Source organism: Falco rusticolus, chromosome Z (genome assembly GCF_015220075.1).
Source record: "Falco rusticolus isolate bFalRus1 chromosome Z, bFalRus1.pri, whole genome shotgun sequence".
Classification (NCBI taxonomy): Eukaryota; Metazoa; Chordata; class Aves; order Falconiformes; family Falconidae; genus Falco; species Falco rusticolus.
The window spans coordinates 73,636,253-73,659,916 of NC_051210.1; the positions used below are offsets into that span (position 1 = coordinate 73,636,253).

Genomic DNA, 23,664 nt, shown 5'->3' on the forward strand with positions numbered 1-23,664 from the left:
CTTCTTGAAGTAACAGTGAATGTATCATATGTTAAAAAGTAAAGCCAGCTGCACTAACGGCTGTGTGGCAGAAGAAAAAGAAATCTCTTACCAGATCACTGACAAGTGGAATTGGCTTTTTTTTGCGTAGATCAGGCATGCTATCGATGCCATAGAGACCTCCTGCAGGCCTAGAAATTCAGGAGGAGGGGGGGAAAGATTAAAAATCATGCCAGCAGTGAGAGACAGTAAAGACATGACCAACAAACTTCCTTAAAATATGTCTTCTTGCTAGTATCATAGTCAATGAGAATGGGAAGAATGAGTTCACTGTAAATGCAATTTAATAATAAACTAAAGTTGTTAACATGCTGAAAAAAAGGTCATTTTCCCATTCTCAGTTCTGAGGTCTGAGCTAGCTCAGAGTGGGCGGGGCACGTGCTTGCAGACCACCCAGTGCTTCAGAGTCACTGCTGCCTGTACGGTGGGTGAAAGCAGCCTTAACCCCACTGTGTCTGTGGGACACAGATGTGGCAAAAATACTTACCCAACGGCACAACCAGAGCTCCCTGGCAGTAATTCACACACAGCTTAGACTGTGGTAGCTCAGCCACATGCCTCTGCTTTCATAAGTACCTTTTATTCCTTAGGGAGAGCTCAGTTTATAGTTTACTATTAGCATTGGGTGTCATGGCAGGAAAGACTTTGGAAACTTGAAAACATCATGTCTCCAGTCTTTCTCCATCCCCTTTCTTTCTATTTAATTAATTTAGGGTTGGGACACTGAGAAGACGGATGTTTTACTGGAGGAAGCAAAATCAGCCAGAAGATTATACTTAAGGAAGTGTTAAGTGAATGCAAAAAACGATTATGAGTTTATCTTCTTCACACACAACAATCCAGACATCCTTGCTGGTGTCGATGGTTGGGAGGGACCATGTCAAAGTGGATCAGTCCAGGGGCAGGATGCTGCTACCCATCGTCTGATTCTAGGCTAGAACATAATCCTGGCCCTCAAGGTTCATGTAATTATTAGGAAAAACCTCACACCTGAGGAGAAAGGAGATTATTTTTATTACTACAAAAGGGAACATTTGTGGTACTCAGCATTTCAAGCCACGGAGACCTCTACACACAAGAGCTGCCATTTGCTAGTGGAATTTGTGATGGAGTAAAAGGGACATTACTCCAGCCACGCTTGGAACCTGCTGGAATAAAACACTATAAACTGTTGCCTTCCCAACAAGACCAGCCTGGATCACTGTAATTGGATTCTGCTATTCTCTGGTAATACCACATGGATATAAGCCTTTACTTGAAGGAGGTCTGTTAATTCAGCTCGAGAGCCCCCACTAAATCAACGGCATTCGTCTGTAGGGCCTTACGATAATGCTTTTCACCAGGGCTGGGAACTGAGCACACATTTCTCTGCTGGTTTGCCTATCATATTCCTCCCAAACCAAAGAAAAAGACGTGTGATGTGACCCTCTCCCTGCCACAAACACCCATCCTGCCAGGCAAAACCCACGGCCCCTCTCAGTGTCTCACACAACCTCCCCTTCTCCATGCTGATCTTGTGCCTTGCTAACACTAAGAACATGGTTCCTAAGCCCTTTTTGTTGGCTACAGAGACTGTAAAGGAAACCTCTGCCTCTCAGTCCTCAGCCATCCATTTTTACCCCCATAGCATGCTGGCTCACTCCTTTTTGCAGCCGTGTGATAAGCTGCACTTCTGTGTATTTTGCTGATTCGTTACACCACACCCAGCTGAAATGCCTTAGGATGCCACAGCTGCAGGGAAGAGGAATAAGGGACAACTGTGCTCACTGCACTAAGAGACACCAACATGGAGCTACCCTTCCTCTAGGAAACCAAAATGCCACTACCAACTTGCACGTGCCATAAAAAAGGCTGGTAAGTGACAAGATGCAGCCTGCACCCCTTGGCAAGCAGGACCTACTCAAACCCTCTTTGAATACAGCCAAAAGTCAAAAACACAGCCAGGGAGACCAAACCTACGTTATAGCAGACCATGCTCTAGGATGGACAAGGACATCACTGCACAGCTGTGTCACACACAAGGCTGTGTCAAAGAAGGGAACAGTCTCTTATATACAGAAACATGTCATAGCACTGTAACGGTAAAATTTACTTTTTTGACGGTGCGTAGGAGGGTGACATGTCCGAGCCACAGCTGAGCTGACAGCTGCTGCCGGCTGAACAAGCCTGGTGGGAAGGTGAGCAGTCACATGGAACTGTGTGAACTGCATCGGCTCTGCATGCAGCATGAGTCACATCTGCACCGCAGCACCATGCACCGCTCGCTGTGCTCCTACATGACGAACGTGAACCACCCATGGTCAGCTGTGACAACTACACCTCACAGCTGGGAATGGAAGGCAAACTCAGACATGAGAAAGGTGGAGATTTACAGCAGTTAATTAAAACTATTGGAACCTTTGGCCAAGATGAGAACAGTTTTCCAGCGCTGCAAATCCTTACAGTGAGGCTATATGGTGGTTTTACTAGAGGCTACCCTCACATCCAGTAGAGAATTCCAGAAGATATTTTTGCCCAAGTTACACTGCAATAATCCCCTTCTGGTGTATTATAGAAAAATCTGACCCACATCAAGAAATAAGAAATATCTGCATAAAGTGTTTATATTGTCAGAACTAAGAACAGTGTTGCTGGGATTGAACATGGAATTTTGTCTGCTGCCCTAACGTTACATCCCCGTCCAATACTAGCAACCCTGTTTTGGGGTAAAATAGGTGTCATAGAAGACCACCCAGATGAAGCCAAGAATTCCAGCATTATTTAAATCACAGTACAGCTTATAGGAAGATTTGTGTCAAAGATTTGTGTCAAATCACTTGAGTTATGAAAGCATATGCAAAATAGAAAGGGAGAGTCTGTAAGACAAAAAGACACAACAAAATGGTCACAAGTTAAAATCCAGAGTCAATGCTCCTGCTAAGCCAATGCCACAGCTGGGAATTAACACTTCTCTTCTATACAATTTGCAATGATTTTTTTTCTCCCCTAATTCAATTGAAAGGAAACTGATACTCTGACATTTCCCAGGAAAGAGAAACATTAAAACTGCATGGTTCATAAATTCAAGATGAGCCTAAACAAGTTATCATGCTTGAGAAATATACCTAGTTACGATCTGGTTTGTTGCAAAATATTTATGACAGACTGAGGTTTATGATAGAACCGGCTCTAAGCCAGACTGACAGAGAACAAGAATATTTGAAAGGTGCTCGTATTCACCACTGAAGAGAGGTACCCTGGTACCAAGACAGTTATACATTCAGATGACCTGCTTTTAGCTTGTTAGTATTTAAAAAAACATTTCAGTGAGAATTCTTAGTTTTCAGAATTATTCAGCTTGTTGTGCATTCAGCTACCTAAGCCTCTTTATTCAAGCACAACCTCTACTTTCCTTAAAATTACAGTGTTTGCACAGACAGGAGTACTGACAGTGCCTCAGATACGCACACTGTAGCTTTATATGTAATAGGGTAACTCCCCTCTGCAACGCATGTAATATTTATAGCATTATTATGGAGTGCTGTATTGAGGACTGAATAGCATTTTTGAATGAGAAGATGATTTGCACTAGTAAATAAAATATATAGATATGAGATATAACATCCAGAGACTGATCCATAACACCAATTGCACTTTTGGGGTTTTTTTAAGCTCTATCTCCAAAGCCAGTGATTCCAGACCAGCAGCTACTGTTGCATTATGCTAGAAGTGCTAATAGCTTGAAGCGTGTATTCATCTTTTAATACAAATTTTATCATACAGATGCTGCCACTAAACCTTGAAAATGTAAGCAAGCAAAGATGGTTTGCAATGACAGAAGATGATTTCTCCCTTCAAAGTACACCACTGTTCTAATCTCCACATGAAAGAAGAACTCCAAATGTAAATGCTTTAACATACTTTGTGGCTAATAAGCCACAACGTGTCTAGCGGTGGAATTAAAGGTTCACAAGCACCTTTTATAGAAATCCCCTGCATGTGGGGATATATTGAATAAGCCAAACTTTTGTCAAAACTACATTAGACAGACTGTTCTATCTCGCATAAAAAGGGAAAAAAGTAAAGAGTAGAGCAAACATTGCCTTGAATTGCCAAAACAATTTTTAAATATTCCAGAACTGTAGGTGTCTTCATCTTTCAGGCTGCGAAATCATTTCGGTGTGCATGAACCGATAAACTCAGTACATGGTCTCTCTGTTAAAGCAGGAGAAGGTGCTGTTTATAGTTAGAATAAATCACTGTCTTCTGCTCCTGCTAATTGCCAGTTCTCCAGCAGCCTGCTCACTGAAGTCCCGGGCTCCTTCGGGAAGCGTGGGCTTGCTAGGCAGCTCCAGGCACCCACAGGTGTGCAGGATGCTTTGTGGGAACACCAACATCACAGAACAAAGACTCCAAAAGCAGAAAGACGTATAATGAAGCCTTCAATCTGACTCAGTTTTATTAAGGAAGCTTCCTTCAGTAGTATGAGAATTAACCTGTGAGTGAAGCAAGCCAACCTCTTGCTGAGATTTCAGGGTGAATCTGCTGCTACATCAGCTCCTAATGAGTGCACCAACACCAAACCATACCGCACTAATTGCATACAAGGCACATATAACCTAGGAGCTTTAAAGTGCATTGCTGTCTTTGTTTTTTCAGAGAGGATTCTAGGGAAGCTGCTGTGCTGGCATCTATTTTGCAGTGTGTCGTGCTGAAAGTACAATCAGAATTTGTCCGTTGCATTTGCTGCAAGCAGTGCATTGCAGAGGGAATGCATAGCCTCTCACTCTCACTCGTGCAAAAGGGGCATGATGATCACTGCTTTAAAAATTACAAACTGCACTGATTTCCAGAGTTACTGCAGTTTTGACTGCTACAGTGACCACAGAAATCATTGCAAAAACAGAAGACCGCCCCAAAACTACTTTTTTCTTCTAAAAGTAAAAAGCACAGCAATCTTTCTGAGCTACTTGTTTCCCTTCCCTGGTGCCATCAGTCACTGATTCAGGGAAAAGGACTTCATCGAGGCTACTACTCTGTGGTGCTCAGTAAAGATTATTTAATACTGCTGCCGTAAGTACTCGCCACCATCAAGTTACAGATTATACATTACAACTATAGACTTGTTCTTAACCACTGATCTCTTGAAGAGCTGCACAGCTCATCTCCAACTGTTCAAGAGAGTCTGAAATACAGCAACAGCCTGGACCTAAGTGAGGCATGACCACTTGATTATTCCTGAAAACAGCCATTAAAAGCATCAGAAATGCTGCTTTTACTTAGATTGAACTGCAGACCTCAAAGTACACTGTAATTGTAAATATGGGGAAATAAGGTCTCAAAATACCACTTACCCTCCTTTGAGCCAAGGTGGTTTTGATGGATCAGCCTCATCTTGACCCTTAAATGGGATAAGGGAAAAGAACAACACAATGTTAGTTTCCAAATACACCAGAAAAAGTACTTATATTCTGAGGAAAGGACAACAGACCACACTGCATGCAGGTAAATGCATACAGAAACTCATTCAAGCACCTCCAATGGCCAGCAGCATGTCAGGATAAGGCATACAGACACAGACAGGCTATGTGATTTCATCGAACACCTAGGACTGGAACCTGAAGAGCCTGTTCAGTGCACCTCCTCTTTCAAAAGGCAGTTCCGAAGACCAACTTGCTTTTCCAACCCAACAAAAACAAGAGCTTTGGGGAGCTCTTGTTACTACAGGTCACCACTTCTGTGAACATGGTCATAATGAAGATGTTACAAATTAAAAACACCTGTATGAAATGCACAAATGACTGATCAACATGAAACTTTGTACAAACACTTGAGAATTTTGGTCATGCTTAAATGCAAAGATTCTTTAGCCCCCTAAGCTGGAAGGTCCCCATTGCAGCTCTGCTCATTTATATGCAAGTATTCAGTTTCCCACAGGTGTCACACAAGGGCCACCACTTGCAAGATGATTGCAGTGAACTGGGTCTCACGGTGTGATAGAAAACACCACAGACTGCAGACAGAAGGATTCATATTCATGAATTCAAACCACGTTCTTACATTCATATGAGGTATGTGTTTATAGAGTGATGTTTTGTTTCTTTGGAAATCATCAGCGGACTGATTAGAGCTGAAAAATCAGTGGGCTGATCAGAGTTTCAACGCTTGCAATGTCCCTGGAGGAAACCAAAGTTTTGGGATAAGGGGAAAATGGTTTACCTATAACTGGGAATCCCTTTGTTCCAGCTTACGGTTCATACATTTTCCTGTACTCCCTGAAAGAAAAGCTGGTTTCAAACAGGACGAAGCAAGGCACCCTGCTAATAGGTAACACTCCAACCTCAGACAATTATGTCTGCCAAGAGTATAAAGTGTCTGCAATTAGCCCAGAGTGGAAAACCAATTTCCAGACATAGGACTCACAACCTGAGAATAACAACAGAGTAAAAGAATGTCTGTCAGGAAACCATCAGAAAATAAGCTCCAGTTTTATGCAAGACAAAAAATCACAGCCCCAAATGAAAGCTGTTGGGTTTTGTTTGGTTTTTTTCTTTTTTGTCCTGTACTTTGGGTGAGCTGTGCAACATCATGTTGTTCACTGGTGACAGACAAGGTCTCCCAACAAGAGCAGAAATAACCAAGGAAAACAAGTTTCTGTGTGTGGTCTCAGATTGTACAGCAGCAATCCAAACTTTTTATTAGTTATTCCGACAGCTCCAGGGCTAGGCAGATCTGAAGATTACATCATTTTTGTTATTTTCTTTTTAAACAGGCATGATCAACATGACATTATCCATAACTGAATGGTCACTCCAGCCTTTCCACATGATCATGTAGGCCTGCAGAGCAGGCAGGAGCCCAGATCCACGGCCCAGCACCAGGCACTAAGCACCTGCAGGTCCGATCGTGCTCTACCCCCCTCCACTCCGAGCTGTGCTTCCAAAACCCCTCAGCCTGAAACCTGCATCTCCTCTGGAGGGATCTGAATCCACTGCTGGTGAAGAGAGAGAGATTTCATGAAGCAAATGCAACCAGATCCGTCAGAGCACACAGGGGAGGAAATCCCTCTCTTTGCCTTCGAACACTCGGAAGAGCTGTGACTGGAAAGCAATCCTGAAATGGAGCAACACTTTATACCGGACTGAGCTTGACACCAGTTGGTTCTGGTGTGCTAAATGACAGAGAATGACAAACATAAACCTGGCAATGTTTACTGAAAAGAAGTTTTCAATCAGTTTATCTGAGAAACTTTAAATACTAGCAACAAATATTTGAGACCTTAAAGACCACAAATAGTATGGGCAATACTGCAGCCTGGAGACCACAAGAGCATCAAGAACTCTGTTCAGGGGTAAAAGATCCAGGGAAAGCTGTTACCTAACTGAGAAATAACCATTTCCTACAGGCAACCCTAAGTCAACAAAGAATGGCCAGGAGCATGGATGTAGGGAAAGGCTGAAAGCATCATCAGGAAACAAACCTCCATCACCTCCCAGATTTTAAGACATGCCATGTAAAAAGCGCCAAGAATCCAGACAAACTGTACTTTATTTACTTTTGCCAAGCCTTTTAGACATGCAAATAAAAAGAAAACTTGAGAAAAGAAAGAGCTTCTTTAGGGTCAGATTAAAGGTCATCTGGGTACAAGAGCACAAGAGGAAAGAACTTTCAGTAAGAGACAATATTGATGCAGGACAAGGCAGGTGATGGCTGTGAGGAAACAGCAGTTATCACCTATTGAAAGCAAAGAGGTAATGTGTTCCAGGCAGCGCTCTCCCTGAGAAAATCCGGAGAACCAGCACCTGATATCCATCAAAGGAGGGACGAGGGTGACTGGATGATGCCTTGAGTCAGCAGAAGAGCCAGTGCAGTCCCCACAGTTAAGGTGTGTGAGGGAAGGAGGGCGAGGTGATCTAGATTATTTTAGGCTCATTATTGGCTTCAATAGCTTCAAAGGCTTCAGAGTAAACACAAAGCAAAGAGTTCACATGGAGATAACTGGCAAACAGGAAAAAAAATATCATATAGGGCACAACAGTTTTGAAGACATGTATTTTTTTGTTTGACAAAGCAGCCATTTTTCTTTAGACAGTAAAATGAATGATCAAGGGAATTTTCATTTCAACAAAAAACTTTTGATGCAATGCCATGTGACACTAATAAGGTCAGATAAACTGAGGAGTAGGGAGCTTTATGGTGGGTAAACCAGTAACTGAGCCAGACGTGGACAATGCAGTAAGGAAGTCAGTGGAAGTAGGATCTGCTGATAAAATCTGCTGATGACAAACATAGGAGGATTATTGATACAGAACTCAGATCAGATGCCCAATGGAAAGAACTGATGGCGGTGAAGACTGCAACAACGGAGGACTGAACATGGCATAAATGACAGGTCAGAGCCCCAAAGCCTGCTGAGAATCTGACTGCATGCAAGGTGTTCCTCAGTGGAGGAAAGCACATGACAACGGACTTGAGTTCTAGTCATCTCACTGGCCATGAGCCACTATGATACAGCCATGTAAGGAGAGAATTTATCCAGAGCGTGTCCAGTAAAATGTCTCTATAGAAGTAAAAGCATAAATACCTCTGTACTCTGCTGGCAAGACTCCTTCAGAAAGGCATGTATCATCTGTTTGTTCTACATCAAAGTAAAAAGAATTCACAAAAAAAAAATGGCAAAAGCAGCACAAGGATGTAAACACAATACTACAGGAGAGCAGGACAGCTTGCTTACTCTAGCAAAACAAACCTTCTTCTGTGCTTATTCAATAGACAGGAGAACATACTGCATGGAAGAACAACTGCAGCTAAATATAAACGGAGGATGAAAATTTGAAGGTGTCTAACCATGATAGCTCTGCAATCTGCTTCTCCTTTTGAAAGACTACATCTAACCTAGCCAGTTTTAAAGCAGGAAATTGGGTTCGCAGTATCATACAGTGGCAGAGGGCTGGCAGTCACCAAGAATTCCTCTGCAGTCCCTTGCTGCACTCACACATGTAGCCTTAGAACCACAGAGGCTGCATTACCTGCAAGAGCTGGTATGAGGGTTAAGAGGGTCCAGACATCTCTGGGAGTGCCAGTTAAAGTAATCCATGGTTTACACCACTGATGTGCGTAGGAACATGTCACATATTCCCCTTCATTTAAAGGCAGCAAATGGCAATGCTGTTTAGATGGATTTGCTGCAGCTGGGGAGTTTTGCACCTTCTGAAGGCAGTGCTCCCACCAGGACACAGGAGGGCTCCAGTAGCTGCCCTGGGTCTTGTCACCAGCCATGGATCTGCTCGAGTTCAGCCCATGCGGCCAGCCTGGCTCACTTGGAGCCTGGGCAAGCAGTGGAAACAACAGGCAGATGAGAACAGTGGAATGACAGTGAGAGTTTTTAGCACTGTCCTTCCCAAAACAAATGGGAGGACAAAGAGAAAGAAGATACGTTTAACACCTGGACATCCCCACGTTGCATGTCACAGAAAGTGTTTTGCTGGCTTGTGCTTCACTTTTCTGCGCCAGTCTGTCACTTGATCTCTCCTTGAAAGCAGCCAGACCAGCGTGAATCTGAATTTATTTATTTTTAAAATCTCCAGTAAGCACATAAAACAACACTGAAAAGATGAAGAAGCAAATGTAAACAAAACAGCCCATCACACCTCTATTCATTTATTTTATTTCTGATGCTGATGGATGACAGTTGTACACCTACTGTCCAACAAACACCTTCAGCCGGGAAAGCGCTTGTCACAGACAGTAAAACATGCTGAAATCAGTTGCTAAAAGGTCTCCTCCAAGTAATTAAAAGTTTCTTATCAATGAAGAACCAGTTAGCAAAATAATGCCAGTGACAGAGTAGCATAAATTTAATAACTTGGATTAAACAAGTCAACAGGCATGATCATTGAGGTCATAGTATTCAGTCATAGGGAAGGCAAAGTCTGGTGAAGCCTAGAAAGGAAACTAACAGGAGTTTTGCCTACTCAGGAAAAGCGACAGCTAGGCTTACAAGTAATTTGAGAAGTTATTTAACCAAGCCAGAGCTTGTATATTTTGCAATTTCTCTCATACACAAGAAGATGTTTTAACGGACAGAACAATTACATAATTCTGTAGAAGAAAAAGTCCACGAAATGGACAGAGAGGCATTAAAAAAAAATAAAAAAATTACTAAGTCTGGAGCAGCACAAGGAAAAGGAAGAACATCCCCAGATCCATTAGCCCCCACCACATAAATGGCTTTCTAACGATGTAACTTCCCATCACACTTAAGTACTGTGTCTCGCACATTATCCTCTTAGATAAAACCAGATGTAAAACACGGAAAGCTGCTTTATTGAAACAGATAAGAAAAAAATCAATAATGACTTTTAATTTGTTTTGAACATCATCCTAACTTGTTTTCAAATACTATGCTTCATTATTAAACCTCAAAAACCTCAATTTAAGCTATAGATTAATATCAATCAGGCTAAAACAAAGAGCAACTGTTCCACTGCCTAAATTAGACTTCTGGTCATGCCTAATTAGACCATTTCTTCAGGGGTATTAGCAGAATCAGACTGAACTAAATCATCACAATTAAACCAGGCTGTCTTGTGGTTCAGTGTTTTCATTGACTCAAGTATGCTACGTTTCACAAGGAATCCAAAGCTGCAACAAGCCAAGGGATTATTTTAAATCCACTGTATTCTGCAACAGCATCGATTTAAACGACTGAAGAGCCTCAAATCAAGCTCCTTACACCTGATGTGTCTTCCAGTACCAGTTTTCCAGCTGCCAGATAAGCATCTTAAAGGAGGCTTCAGCGTTTTTGCACCGAATCCAGAAGATGATAGAATCTGACCCCAATATTTGACCCCAGATATCTCTGCATTCCTGAAAAAGCATTAATGGGCAGACATTCACCAGTAAGAATGAAATGAAGCTGCTGATACATTAGCCAATAAAGCTTAGAAATGCAAATTCATCAAACTCAAAGGATAAGATCTGCTTGGAGGCCCAAAAGCCGAGCAACGTTCAGCCTGCTTCAGGAAGCTGATTTTGCCTGATTCATGCAGCTATGGGAGAGGCAGAAGCACAGCAGCCACTGAATCCACAGAGCATAGATTTAAGAAAATAAAACTGTTGAGCATCCAAAAGCCAGAAATGTCTCTATGTGAGGTACAGTTGCAAACACAATGTAAGACGTTACACTGCAGATCCTCTTAGGAGGAAAGAGCCACCTGTTGCCCACAGGGTGATAAATAGAGACAACTGGTCCACGAGTGGAGCTGCAATAGCTGTAGGTATTAAGGGAAAGGTGTTGCCCTTCCCATGGGGTACACAGCCCAGCTCAAAGCGAAGTGCAGCCTGTAGCCAGCTAAAAAGGCACAGGATCTGCAGCAGACACCTCCCAGCATCCATAGTCTTGCTTAATCTCAGTATTATAGCCCACAGCAGTATTTCTGACTTCAATTGCTCTATGTGTATGAATCTGATAGAGATGGAATGAAGTAATACAACTGAGGCAAAATGATGAAATACTTGGTTTAAACAAGATTCATAAAGAAGAAGGCTGGAAAAGACAAGACACACAATTTGTACTCTGCTAACGCGGTGCCTGTGTACATTACACATACCCCACAGAGCACCGAAGGGAAGCGATCTGTCTAAGCATTCATCTTTCCCTCTTCATACAAGGTAATATGCACTGAACAGACTCTTAACTCATACACGGTGTTAACAATTCCTCTGACAACCGTAACATGCTAAACTGAACTTCAATGCCTCAACAGGAGCAACTGGCTAGATGAAAGCAAGGCATGCACAAACAAGTGTTTCAGAAAGAGATACTGGTTACAAGGGACAACGTACAACCTGGAGCTCCCCTCTACCTCCTTCTGTGGAGAAAACAAAAAAACAAAAAAAAAAACCAAACACACAAAAAAAGGAGAGGAACAAAAGTTAATAGACCAGATTTCTGCCATGAGATCTGTAAAATGATTTCAGAAAGTGGGGTAAACATTTGCCGCAAGTTGATAAAACATTTGTGCAGCGGAGAGTTTTCCCATGTGCTTCCTGCAATGTATAGCAGTTAATTAATCTCTACTAATTAATCTCAAGTTAAACTAATCAAATTTCATCCATAACTGCACATGCAGTAGAACATAGGCTTTTGAGAGCTGATTTTTAGAGTTTCAGTTCCTGTTTAATTAACTCAAGAATTTTAAGTAATCTTAATACAGAAAGGGAGCTACTACTTATAATATTGGAAAGAGAACCTGTATTTATTACAGAAAGGAACAGATGTGTTCCTCTTTTCCCCCCAGACTGCATCCACTGCCTGCATCTGAAGCATCCCCCCTCCTCCTCTCCTTGCCCCCTGTGCATTTTGCCCATTATGAGGAAACTACTCGTTCCCATGGAACACATTTTGCTTTGGCAAATACCATAATGCAGGGAGATATTTTCTGGTGTTATAAATCTAGGCAATTCTCCTCTGAAAAAAAAAAATATATATATCCAGAAGCCTCCTACACCAAATCTCATGTTTATGGAAAGGCAATTTCAAGGCTAGTAAAGTTATATGAGAGTCACACTCAAAACTTCCGGTGCAGACATGGTATTTTTTTTTTTAAGTCTTCCAATCAGGTAATTCTGTATCTGCACAGAAAAATCATATTACTCATTTGCATATGAAAGAGGGAGGGGAAGGAATATCTTCATGGCAACAAGGGCCACTCAAATTGGTTTAAAAGCTAAAATAGTTTTCAAAGTTACTGTCTATATGGGTATAATTACACACATGCAATCACTAAGACAGGAAAATAGAGAAGCTATTTTAAGTCAATCACTAAGGCGAAGTCAAGTAACTTTGGCAAACGAAGTGCTGGGTTGTAGCTAAAATAAAAACCCTTCTCTCCACCTTAAGGCATGCCTGCGTGGATCCTCACCAGGGAGGAAAGCCTCCGGACCACCCTGCAGGCTGCTTCTTCGGAGCTAACAAAGGAGAAAACGGCAGCAGCAGGACGCTGTGTCTTCTGCACGATGGCCAGTGCTGCAGGCATGCCGTGTTTTGGTGGCCAGCTGTGCACAGACCTGCCAACCTGGACAACCTGAGGAAACCTGGGGTTCCATCCCAGCCTCAGATGACAACATGCTTTTTTGGGCACAGGCACTTCTGACTGTCCCCCATCTAAAGTAATTTTCTACCCCATCTTCCTGCCTGTCTTGCTCTATTAAGCAAAACCTCACCTAGGCAGACCCAATTCCTCTTCAAGACCTCTGGTTTTGTCCTTCTTTGTGCATGGTCATCCCAAAGCCTTCAAACCCAACCCAATCTCTCCTGACTCAGTCCCTGGGGTTGTTTCAGTGTCTCCCAGGAAGATCTAGACTTCCCTCATTCCTGGGTTTTTCACTCCTATTTGAACCAGATTCTTTCCTGATGTCTCCTGTGAAGTCTCTGAAGGCAGAAGATGCAGAAGACCTGGACTGATGTCCCCTCCCAGGCCTGCCAGGGCTCTCAGTCACGCCAAGAGGAAAAGCCCTGCTTTAGCTCCCAGCTGGAAAACACTGAGGACAGATGGAGTCTCGGGCAGCACAACAGCTCAACTGTAGCAAGCCATCAGTGAGCATACGCAAACTACACCTTTTTCAAAAGCTTATTCACTCCACTCATTTCGGGTTGATTTTCCACAGAAAATCTTTGACACAGACTAGCACTGCCAAATTTTAAGGCCTGAGGGCACTAGAGCTTCTCAAATGTAGGTCAAGCTTATTTTTATACAAACACAAAGCAATAAGTCTTGCATTAGATTCATTTGGGGGAAAAAAAAAAAGGATTATTTTGGCTTAAATTCCATATTTATCTTTTGATTTCTGAGCCCCTTCAGTTTAAAGCTGTTAGGGACCGTTTCAGGCCAATAAGTTTGACAAAGCTCTGAGAAGCTGCAGACAAAGATTTAAAATCTTCTGATCATGTCTCATTATAACAGGTGTGCTCACAGCATCATCAATAGTGACTAAATTGGTTAAACCCTCATCACAGAATTCTTTCACTATTCTACTTTTGAGGAGTCAATTTACATCTACAAAAATCTCTGCCATTTTAAGGCTTTATTTAAACATACACAAAGTCAAACTGTCTTCAAATTCACTTACTCTTGCCCCCTCCCCCCCCAAATTAAAACTTTAAAAGCTTGCTCAGATTTTCAGGGATTATTTTATTTTTTCTCTTTTGACTTCAAATTGAAGAATTTTTTGTTCAACAATATAACAACAATTACTTACACACATCTGCCAAATTCTAATTTGTGCTGGTAATTTGCATCTGTGTACAACTATAAATAAACCTTTATGCCAGTGCATCATCTCTGATTCACCAAAACACACAGATTTACCAACACCTCCTAAGTTATTATCCATTCCTTTGCCGCAGACTGCTGCCAAACACATTTAATAACATACCTTGAACTGAACTTTTAAGGAGGCATGAGTAATACACCAGTTCAGGCTCAGAATCAAAAAGCCAGCAGGCAGAACTGGGTTTTCAGTGAACCCAACTCAGGAACCTAAAAAGCCTATTAAGAACAAATCATATTTTTAAAGTAAAGACATAAACACTCATCTGCAGCTGGGAAAAAAAAGCAAACCAACAACCTCTCATTGCATTCAGTGTATGATGCTTTTTTCCAAAGGAAGAAAACAAGAGCTTGGCTCAAACTTCTTTTGAGTACAGTGAAGAAGCACATGAAACAGTTGCTTCACTTTCTTGGAAAATGCATGCCAAAACGATCCTATTTCGAACTGGCATATTACATGGTTAAGTTTACTGTGCTCTACAGCCCTTGGCAGCACTGTCATCCCCTTTTCTCACTCTGGCTACTGCCAAGTGGTTATTCACCCACTGCTTCCTTGCCCACGTGCTCTGTGCTGCGTGAGCACTGCTGCTTTGATTAGGTCCCTTGACCTCCACTCTGGACAGGCATGTTCTTCCCTTCACAGCGCCTCTGCCTTGCTCTGATCGTCTGGGGTGCTTTGCTTTCTGATGTCTCCTCCAGTTTGGGGTTTTTTTCCCCAAAGTTCTCTCCCTTTTCTCATCCCTTATCCCGTGTTTTCCACTACTCTTGACTCCTTTAGACTCCTCCTGTCTCTCAGAGCATCATGATTTCATCCCATACTTATAACTTCAATTGTCATATATACCATATAGATATGCCTTTACATGGGTTTCCAACAAGCATCAACTCTTTGTCATGTCACTAGATGATGTTCAGGAGAGCTGAGCCAGGGAGGCTCAGGAATGTCAATCCACCCCAGAGTCAGAACTAAGGTACTGAAGTCCAGCTGTGATCCTCCCCCGCCTTAACTGGTTTGGCTGCTTCTCACTCCGTGAACATGCCTGTACTGCTCAAATTCTGCTAAGATGAGCAGCCTCCTCTCACATTCAAAAATAGGTTACTTCAGTACTTTTGCTGCTCTGTGGCAAATGCTAATCCAAACCGCTGTCTGTTCCCTTGGGTCCTAAAATTAGGACATATGTCCAGGACTTGAGCAGTACGCAAAAACGAGGGGAGAAAAAAAAGAAAATAATTAACAGAAAATAAAAATAGCTTTCTGAATAATAATAACAAAAATTAAAAATCAGCTTCATCTGTATGATCTATACTTTAATAATCTAAACATTCCCTTGAAGCACAAAAATACATATGTAGCTGTGCCGAGCCTGCTAACAAATCCTAGTGTTTCCCTCATTAAAAACCTATTGTTTGTCTGAACTCCACACTAAGGACCTCAAAGTAAGTGAAGAGCTGGTTACAAGCTTTGTGATCTGCATAACTGAGAAGGTCACTGGTACAGAAGTCAGACACAGATTGACAGATTGTTTCTTCACAGCAAAAGCAGTCACTGGAAAAGACACTTGGAGCAAATAAACTCTTTTCAATGGGAAAAAGAGCTCTCTGATTATTCCGACTAGCTTTCACAACTGCAAGGAGAAAAGTGAACAAAATACTTGATACAAGGAGGTTCACAATAAGGATGTGAAGATTTCAAGCTGTACTTCTAGTATCTTCCACTCTTGATACAAAGCCTCTTCCCTTAACTGTGTAGTGGTTTGGACAGAGACGACATCACCGAAGTTTTCTCACCACCTGGTGAGGGAGGGGGCAGATGAACCTACATTTCAAGGTTAGGTTTCGTTCTACCAAATCAAAGCCCATCAAAACATGTTGGTCACTTCTACCTCTCACATCCTTAGGCATGTGTTATCCGGCACTGCTCCACCACTGTATCAGCTCACATCTGCTGTGGTCAAACACTTCATTATCTGCGCTGGCAATAAGGGATGTAGCTCCACAGAAGTGCAAAATTTCCCATCTCACAGACAAGTCATGGAAACAATACCAAAGCACAGGTCTCAATATTTTTTTTTAATTTTATTTTTATTTTTAAAGGTCTCTACTAGGATAACATCTAGCAGTGATTAAACACTGAGAACTCCCACTTCGTGATGGAGCCACTTGAAGTCTGGATCCATTCAATTCCCCAAACTGTAAATCTGGCTACTTTTAGCTCAAATGCACACTTTGTTATCACATGTCTTAACTATTATATTTAAAAAGAAACCAAGTCACGAATTATGACGAAAAACCCTAACACCTGCTATTTTGAAGATGCACTGCAAATCTCCCTCTCTCTGGGGAAAAAAAAAAAAAGAAAAAAAAAGAAAAAAAAAAAAAGAGGTGAAGCTTACTAACTTACATTTCTTAATTTCTGAGTTTTCAGCTTACTAACTTACATAACCTAGAGTGTGCTACACAATAAATTTTAGGGCTTTTTTTGGTCAGCGCTGTTGTATACCATACGTCCTTGCCTTTTTAATTATTTGCTCACAACCTCTAATAAACTGTTCACCCAGAGAGTATGGTGTTGCCTACTGGCTGCACAAATATTAGATTTTGACATCTCTTTAAAAGTATTTTTTTGGTTTACCTGAATTTGTCTCCTCAGCAGAAATCCAGTTTCCTTCCTGTGCTAATTCTTTTAAGAGTCTCCTACGCATTTGCCTCTTTTCCCTCAGCACATTTTTGAAATTGTTGATGCATTTGTTCAGGTAGATGGTTTCTGCGCACACTTTGTCAAGGCTCATGGGTCTGCACTCCTTTGCTGGCTCAGGTAGAGAGTTCATATCTGCTCCGAGCTCCTCAGGAGGTGAGCGCTGCCCAGCGAGGATTTCACAGTCAGATGATGGCATCAAACTGGGAACAGGAGGCTCATGTGGAACAGAGGAAAGAACGGAAGAGGCAAACTGCACCTGAGCAGATGCTTCACTGTTGACAGTTGTGTTTGCCTGGCTCTCAGAGGACTGACTAGGAGGGGTTTCTGCGAAGTTGTCAGAGCTGCCACACATACCTGAACTGGTCAGCACAGGTGTATTGTCATCATCCATCTGCAAGCCACTATCATTTTCCAAAAGGATTTCAGAATCGCTTGTCTCCAGTTTGTGAAACACCACTTGCAGAGCAGACCTGAAGTGATTAATAGCTTTCCCAAGCTTATTAGTGTAGAACTTCATGTCTACAAGATCAATGTTATCCCGGGAATGGTCAAGGAAATACTGGGAATTTTCCAGGACATCCCTAAAGACCTGATCAGTTGGATCTTGGTCATTCAGGTCCATTTGGATCATATCTTTCAAGCTATCACTACTATCAGCCATTTCATCTGTTGTATGATCGTAGCTAATGGTTGTGACCCCACTAGAAATGTCTTCTCTTTGAGTATCAGCTTTCTCCGCACTGGTAAATTTGCATGGGGTATCACAGTCTGTTTCAACTTCTTCTGCAGTTATTCCCTCATCTTTATCTAGAAGGGAAGAACAATTCTCAGTGATGCTTTCAGTGTCACGCTTGCGCTCACTACCATTGCTTGAAGCACACTTCTGGCTTCCACGGCCCAAAGAGTCAGATGAGCAGCAGTAATCTCCATCACCCAATTTGGCCAAATTGGTCACCTGTGGATTTTGTGGAGGTTCATGAAAGGCCTGGTGAGTGTCACTGTCACCTGAAGGCTGTTCACTGCAGGTTATTGTTTGTGATTCCTTCCCAGTTTCAGGTATCGAGTTGCTTTTCTTAGTCAAGGCTGACTTCTGCACAAAATCAAGTCTCTCCACTATGCACTGTGTTTTCCTGCTTGTGTTTTTACACTTAACCTGACATGAATCCATTTGAAGGTGTCCAACTGCATCAGTTCTCTGAGCTGCATCAGGACTCGCTGAGTTGCGATGATTTTTCTTAACACCAGACTGCAAAGAGACTGAATCTGTTTTGTGCCCTCTCTGGCCATTCTGCCGCTTTTGCTCTTCACTGGTAGCAATCCGGACCCCTGAGCTTTGCAGAAGGATAGACTTCTGTAAAATGAAGTCCCTCTGTTCAGAATTGACAAGTTTCACAACTGCTGGTCTTGGCATTAATGGCTTGCCTGTACCAATATCTGATCTGTAAGCATCTTTTATATACTTACTGCACTGGATACCATTGAAACAGTGATATTCAGACAAGAAGCTGCAGATAAGCTCTACTGTGTTTTCCCCGTCTTTTTCTGGAATGCCATAAAAATACAGTACTGGTTCTTCCTTGTGTACCTCCCTGCTTGGCTCTCGGGCATGTGTACCCTGGGTTTTGCCAGTGGAACCACCTTGCAGGCCTTCTATCTCACTCAAGACCGTATCCACACAGCTGGAGACTTCATCCACAGAGCCTTTTATCAAGGTGAGGTGCTGCCGGAGCTCTGCAATCTCTGTCTGGATGCGACTTATTCCCTGGAGCTCCTTAACAATATAATCAACCACATCAGCTGAGCGATCTCTTGATTGCCTTCTACGGCTCTTGTAGGAAGCAGGCTTTTCCTGGGGAAAGCATCCTTGCCTTTCAGCTACCTCTCTCCAGCTCATGGTAACACTCAGGGAAGAAAGGTCCTGACCCTCAGACACTCTGCCCTTTCTTTCAGAAGAGGTCTGCATTGAACCATCAGAAGAATTTCCCTGAAAGTCCTTCTTGTTCTGTTGAACCGAGCACGGTATTTTTACATAGCCATCCCAGTTCAGTTCCACCTCACCAACACACACTTCACTCGCTCCCTTGGAATCACATCCTCCATCCTGATGAAAGTCCCCTCCAGCAGTGGAAAATTCAGTGCTTGCAGAGCTCCTCTTTATTCCACAAACAAACATGTCTGTTTCAATCTCCAACGGGGAGAGCTGGCAGTGATGAGCATGGTTTGGGTTCTCATCTACCTGGCCTTGAAGAAGCCTCTTCATTTTGTCCCGCAGAAACAAATGGAGTTTGTGCTTCCGGAATTGCTTCCTGCCCCACAGTTTTACAACAGGTTTTCTGTGCAGAAGCACAATTTCATTTTCTTGCTTTTTCAATCTACTTCTAGCAAACATCATCAGCAGCTGCACCTGTGTTTCTCATAGTGCTACAAGCTGCACAAGCACACATCAATCACTTCACAATGCACAACTCACATCCAGTTTTTATTCTGTCACGAAGCAGCTACCAAAAGAGGGGAAAAAAACATTACAGTTTTGTTCAGACAGATATAGCCAAACTTAACCAGCAGAATAAAAATCCCAGCATACATATAAAAGCAAACAGAAAGAGGATGTGCTATTTAAAGTGTACAGACATCATCTTGGTTTTGGCCTGCTCCCCAGATCAGGTCCTTCTTTGTCAAAATAAGTGCGCCTCACTCCCTCTTCTATCCAAGAAAGTAAAAAAAAAAAAAAAAAAAAAAAAGTAAAAAAAAAAAAAAGACAAGACAAGAAAAGACAAAAAGACTATAACAGCAATTCTGTGGCCATCCCCTTTTTCTACCAGGTTTGCAAATTATTTCAAGCTGAGCTCCTGGCACTGGTGTACTGTGTGATTTAATTACCCCTCTGAATACAGAATTCTGACAATTGTTAGGGATTCTATCCCTGCACATTTCCTTTCCTTTCAAGTCTGCAATCTTCATCCTTTCTTGCTTTAAACCAAAGCAGAAATCAAGATTAACTTGGCACAGTACCAGCTGTCCCACAGGAATTACACGAAGTGATGTAAAGTGGCAGGAAGACTGGATGACAGATTTTAAGTGTAAAACCTTTTTGCTATTTTAGTATTTTTATCTTAATATTTTGCTACCAAACACTAAAGAAAAACAAAACCTCAAAGCTTACAAGCTCCCAAGCTAACCTGCAGTTAAATATGCCACACTCAGCATATGTACGAACAGGTTGAGCTGACAGCATGAAGATTCTGCACGTCACTTCGGCTCCAACCCTCAAGATTTTGCAGTGGATCATTTTCCCAATTTAAATCCCCCCTGTAAAGAGCAAAATTTAAAAAAAAAAATACTCTGGTTAACTAATTGAAATCTTCATGTGTCTTCACTGCTGTACTTACTAAGCACCATACAATCAGCTTTTTCCTCCAGAGAGGAAGGCAGATGGAGACCCATACAGAGGTCCTCCTGGAGTCAAGGTGTCTGGAGAACACCAATACTGTTGACAATTCAATTTGGACCTGCTGCTGAAAGACATATTCTTTTCCACATTCTTGATTGCTTTAAGACCTATACTAACTGCCTTTCATTTTTATGATTACCTGTTTCTAAAAAAAAAAAAATAATTTTTTAAGCTCCGCAATGCACAAACAGAATTGTCACACGTAACTTTCAGCCTAACAAATTTTCCCAAGTGCATCCAGCTTTGCGCAGGATGGTTTTCTGCCATGTCGAAAGGAATAGAAACACATTTTCTAACCTTGGTTTTGGTTTAGCTGTTTTAAGGCTAATGTGTTAACAGTTCATACCAAGACCTTTTTTGCTGCTCCGTTCACACCTTCCTTGAGGTCTAGTAACATTGGCTCTCCTAACATAGTCTTTCCAGCCCCCAAGTCTTCTGCAGTGAGGCCACATGTCATCCTGGCAGCACTCAATGGAGAACGCTGGACCAGGTGCTGAGCCCAAATATTTCATGCTGTCATGCTAAGCAGAGGACCGAACACTACAGTAGGTCTGTTTGCTCTGAATTAAAGCTTTGATCTAAGGTCCAGCCCAATGGACTCTGAGCATTTTTAGCACGCAAGGGCCAGCTCCAGAGCTCACAGAAGCTCTTGTCTGGTGCCTCTTTCAGGCATCATACAATGATGCCCATTTCCAAAGCATTAACTCACGGTTTCCACATGTGCGCTGACCCCAAGCCGCTGCAGTGCAGAATCCCCCCCAGCACATCCTCCAGCTCTACCTGACAGCCACTGGCGCTACCACCAGCATTTTTCTGCCAGTGAGCGTTTTCACCCTGGTGAATACCTTGTTTATGTTTTTGTTTCATTCTCGGGGCAGGGAAAGGAGAGAGTGGATTTTGATCTGCAGGAAGCATCATTTGCAAATACCAGTCTCTATAATCAGAGCTAATTAATATGCCATAGCAGAGGCTGCATCTGTGCTTCAGGTTTAAGCCACATCATCCAGCATCTCAGTTGAACTTCCATACCAAAGGCAATACCTGCCTATTTGTTTGTATTTGTAAGCTAAATCTGTAGTATAAACAAATTCCCTCTTAGCCTGATTATCAGCTTCTTAAAGAAAATAAGTTTTAATTTTACAGAATTTTCAGGCCATCGGTCCATAAAGATTAGGCTTTTTTTTTAATGTCTTTCTTATCTAACTATTCCCTCATGGAACAAGGTTGACCCAAGAAGTATTTGCTTAGGCTCTCTTTTTCCACCACTTACACAGTTTACCTTTCATTTGAGTGGCTAACTGGTGTTTAACACCAGAAAAACACTTTTATATCAATATTAAGATGTGAATCCTTAGAGAGACAGTACCTGAATTCAATGGCACCCAAGAAGAAGGGTTCTACAGCTGTGGCTTCACACATGCTGCTTGAGGGCAGCACACACGGATGCTCATTTCAAATATTTCCTAGCATATCAAACCCCAAGTACTAGGAGAAAAGAAGAAAAGACTACACGTGCTTGTGCAAGGATTTCCTCAGAAAGCTCATCATGCTTCCTTCCACATGCAACTTTCGAGGCATCAGGAGGGATTAATGATCATTTTAATTTAAAAAAGAAATCGGTTCAGGCCAGAGTTCACTCTCCTTTATCTGCCGCAGCACTTAACAGCAGCAGTTTGTCACAAAGAACACTTTTTCCTACTGCACTTGCAGGACTGCAGCCATTCCAAAGCAGGCAGCTCAGTGCAAATGCTACAAAGCTGTCATTTTTATATATTTATATAGTGTTTGTGGTATATGTATTTATGTATAAGTATATATAGATATGCAGAAATACTTAAGTAAAAAAAAAAAAAAATCATTTATTTCAAATACCAGCAATATCTTTCCAGTTTGCCACAAGAGGGACAAAAGCTGTTTCCTCCCATGCTGGGAACAAGGCCAGAGCAGAACACGAGGACAGCAGCTCTGGCTCAGATGGAAGCCTCTCTGCCTTTCCCTACAGTGGGTGGAAGTGACTGGAAATCTCAGTTTCCACCAAAAAGCAAATCATTGCCCATTTAAAAGAATGCCAAGAAGCAGGTAAGAGAATCGCCCTCTGCACCTCTCCCACAGGCTTCGTTCCTCCATTCCCTGCCTTCTGCCATCCCAGACCCATGCTCTGACCTGGAGCTCTGGGTATCTGCTGGCCCCACAGGGCATCTGCACCTCCTGCTAGGGTCCTTCATTCCTCTGCTCCACCCAGGGTCATGCGTGTGCTCCTGTTCCCCTCCATGGCTCCAGAATAGGTACTCTGCACTCACTTGTCCCCTGTAAATATCTCCTATTCCTCTAATGTTGTTTGTGTGTTAGGGTCATGCTTCCTTGTGGCACAGACAGGCAAAGTGACCATGCAAGTGAATGCAGGTTCAGCGGGGGGGCAGGGAATCTAATCTGGATGCAAACCCTTCCTGCAGTCTTTTTCTCTTCCAGAATCACTCCAGGAGTCACATTAACACGTAACAAGAAAACAAGTCTTTAAAGAAAGCATATTTGCATCCTGGTATCCTGCCAGATCCCGCAAGCCCTCAATGACTACACAAGCTTTATTCTGACTGCTTTTTTAGCAGGCTTTTCTCTCCAGGAGAACTCCACGCTCGGCTCAGCACAGCTGTCTCTGCATGCGCAGACTGAAGCGCAGCATGCACGGGTACCATCATTTCTACATTCCCCAACTTCCCAAAAGGAAGCCAGGCTCAGGCTAAGCAGGAAGAAGACATAGCTGGCTTTACTTGGGGGTATTAGGGTTGTTTTGCTATTCCCATGAGGACAAAGTTAACATACTAATATTTTAGACAGGGGAAACAGGTGAACTGCCACAAACACTGCACAGCTTATTACCTTGTCACTGAGCAAACTTCTGAAACATCCTTGCATACATGAATATTCCTCTTGATAAACGGATTTGCCATGACAACAGGAGCAAAAGCACGGCATACCAGCACCGTAAGAAAAAAGAACATGAGAAATCCCATGAAGGGATAAAATGCAGTTATGAGACCTCTGCTCATCAGCTAGGAATCAGTCATACTTTACACTTACAGCACTCTGGGGAAGGTCAGGCTCTCACCAAAGCCGGGACAGCTGGCTGCAACCCCCTCTTGAGCAGCATCTTCACTTCTGTGAGC

General features: G+C 42.5%; 1 protein-coding gene across 14 annotated transcripts in view; it reads right to left on the minus strand.

Annotated features, from left to right (window-relative positions):
* UNC13B (unc-13 homolog B) overlaps positions 1 to 23,664 on the minus strand; it is a 215,155-nt gene that overhangs the window by 83,072 nt on the left and 108,419 nt on the right. For all 14 annotated transcript variants that reach the window (XM_037373647.1, XM_037373652.1, XM_037373651.1 and 11 more), the window contains 2 exons: positions 5,373 to 5,419; positions 92 to 170 (listed from right to left, as the gene is read on the minus strand). In XM_037373647.1, the coding sequence (XP_037229544.1) occupies positions 92 to 170; positions 5,373 to 5,419 (126 nt within the window). The remainder of the gene's footprint in view (positions 1 to 91; positions 171 to 5,372; positions 5,420 to 23,664) is intronic.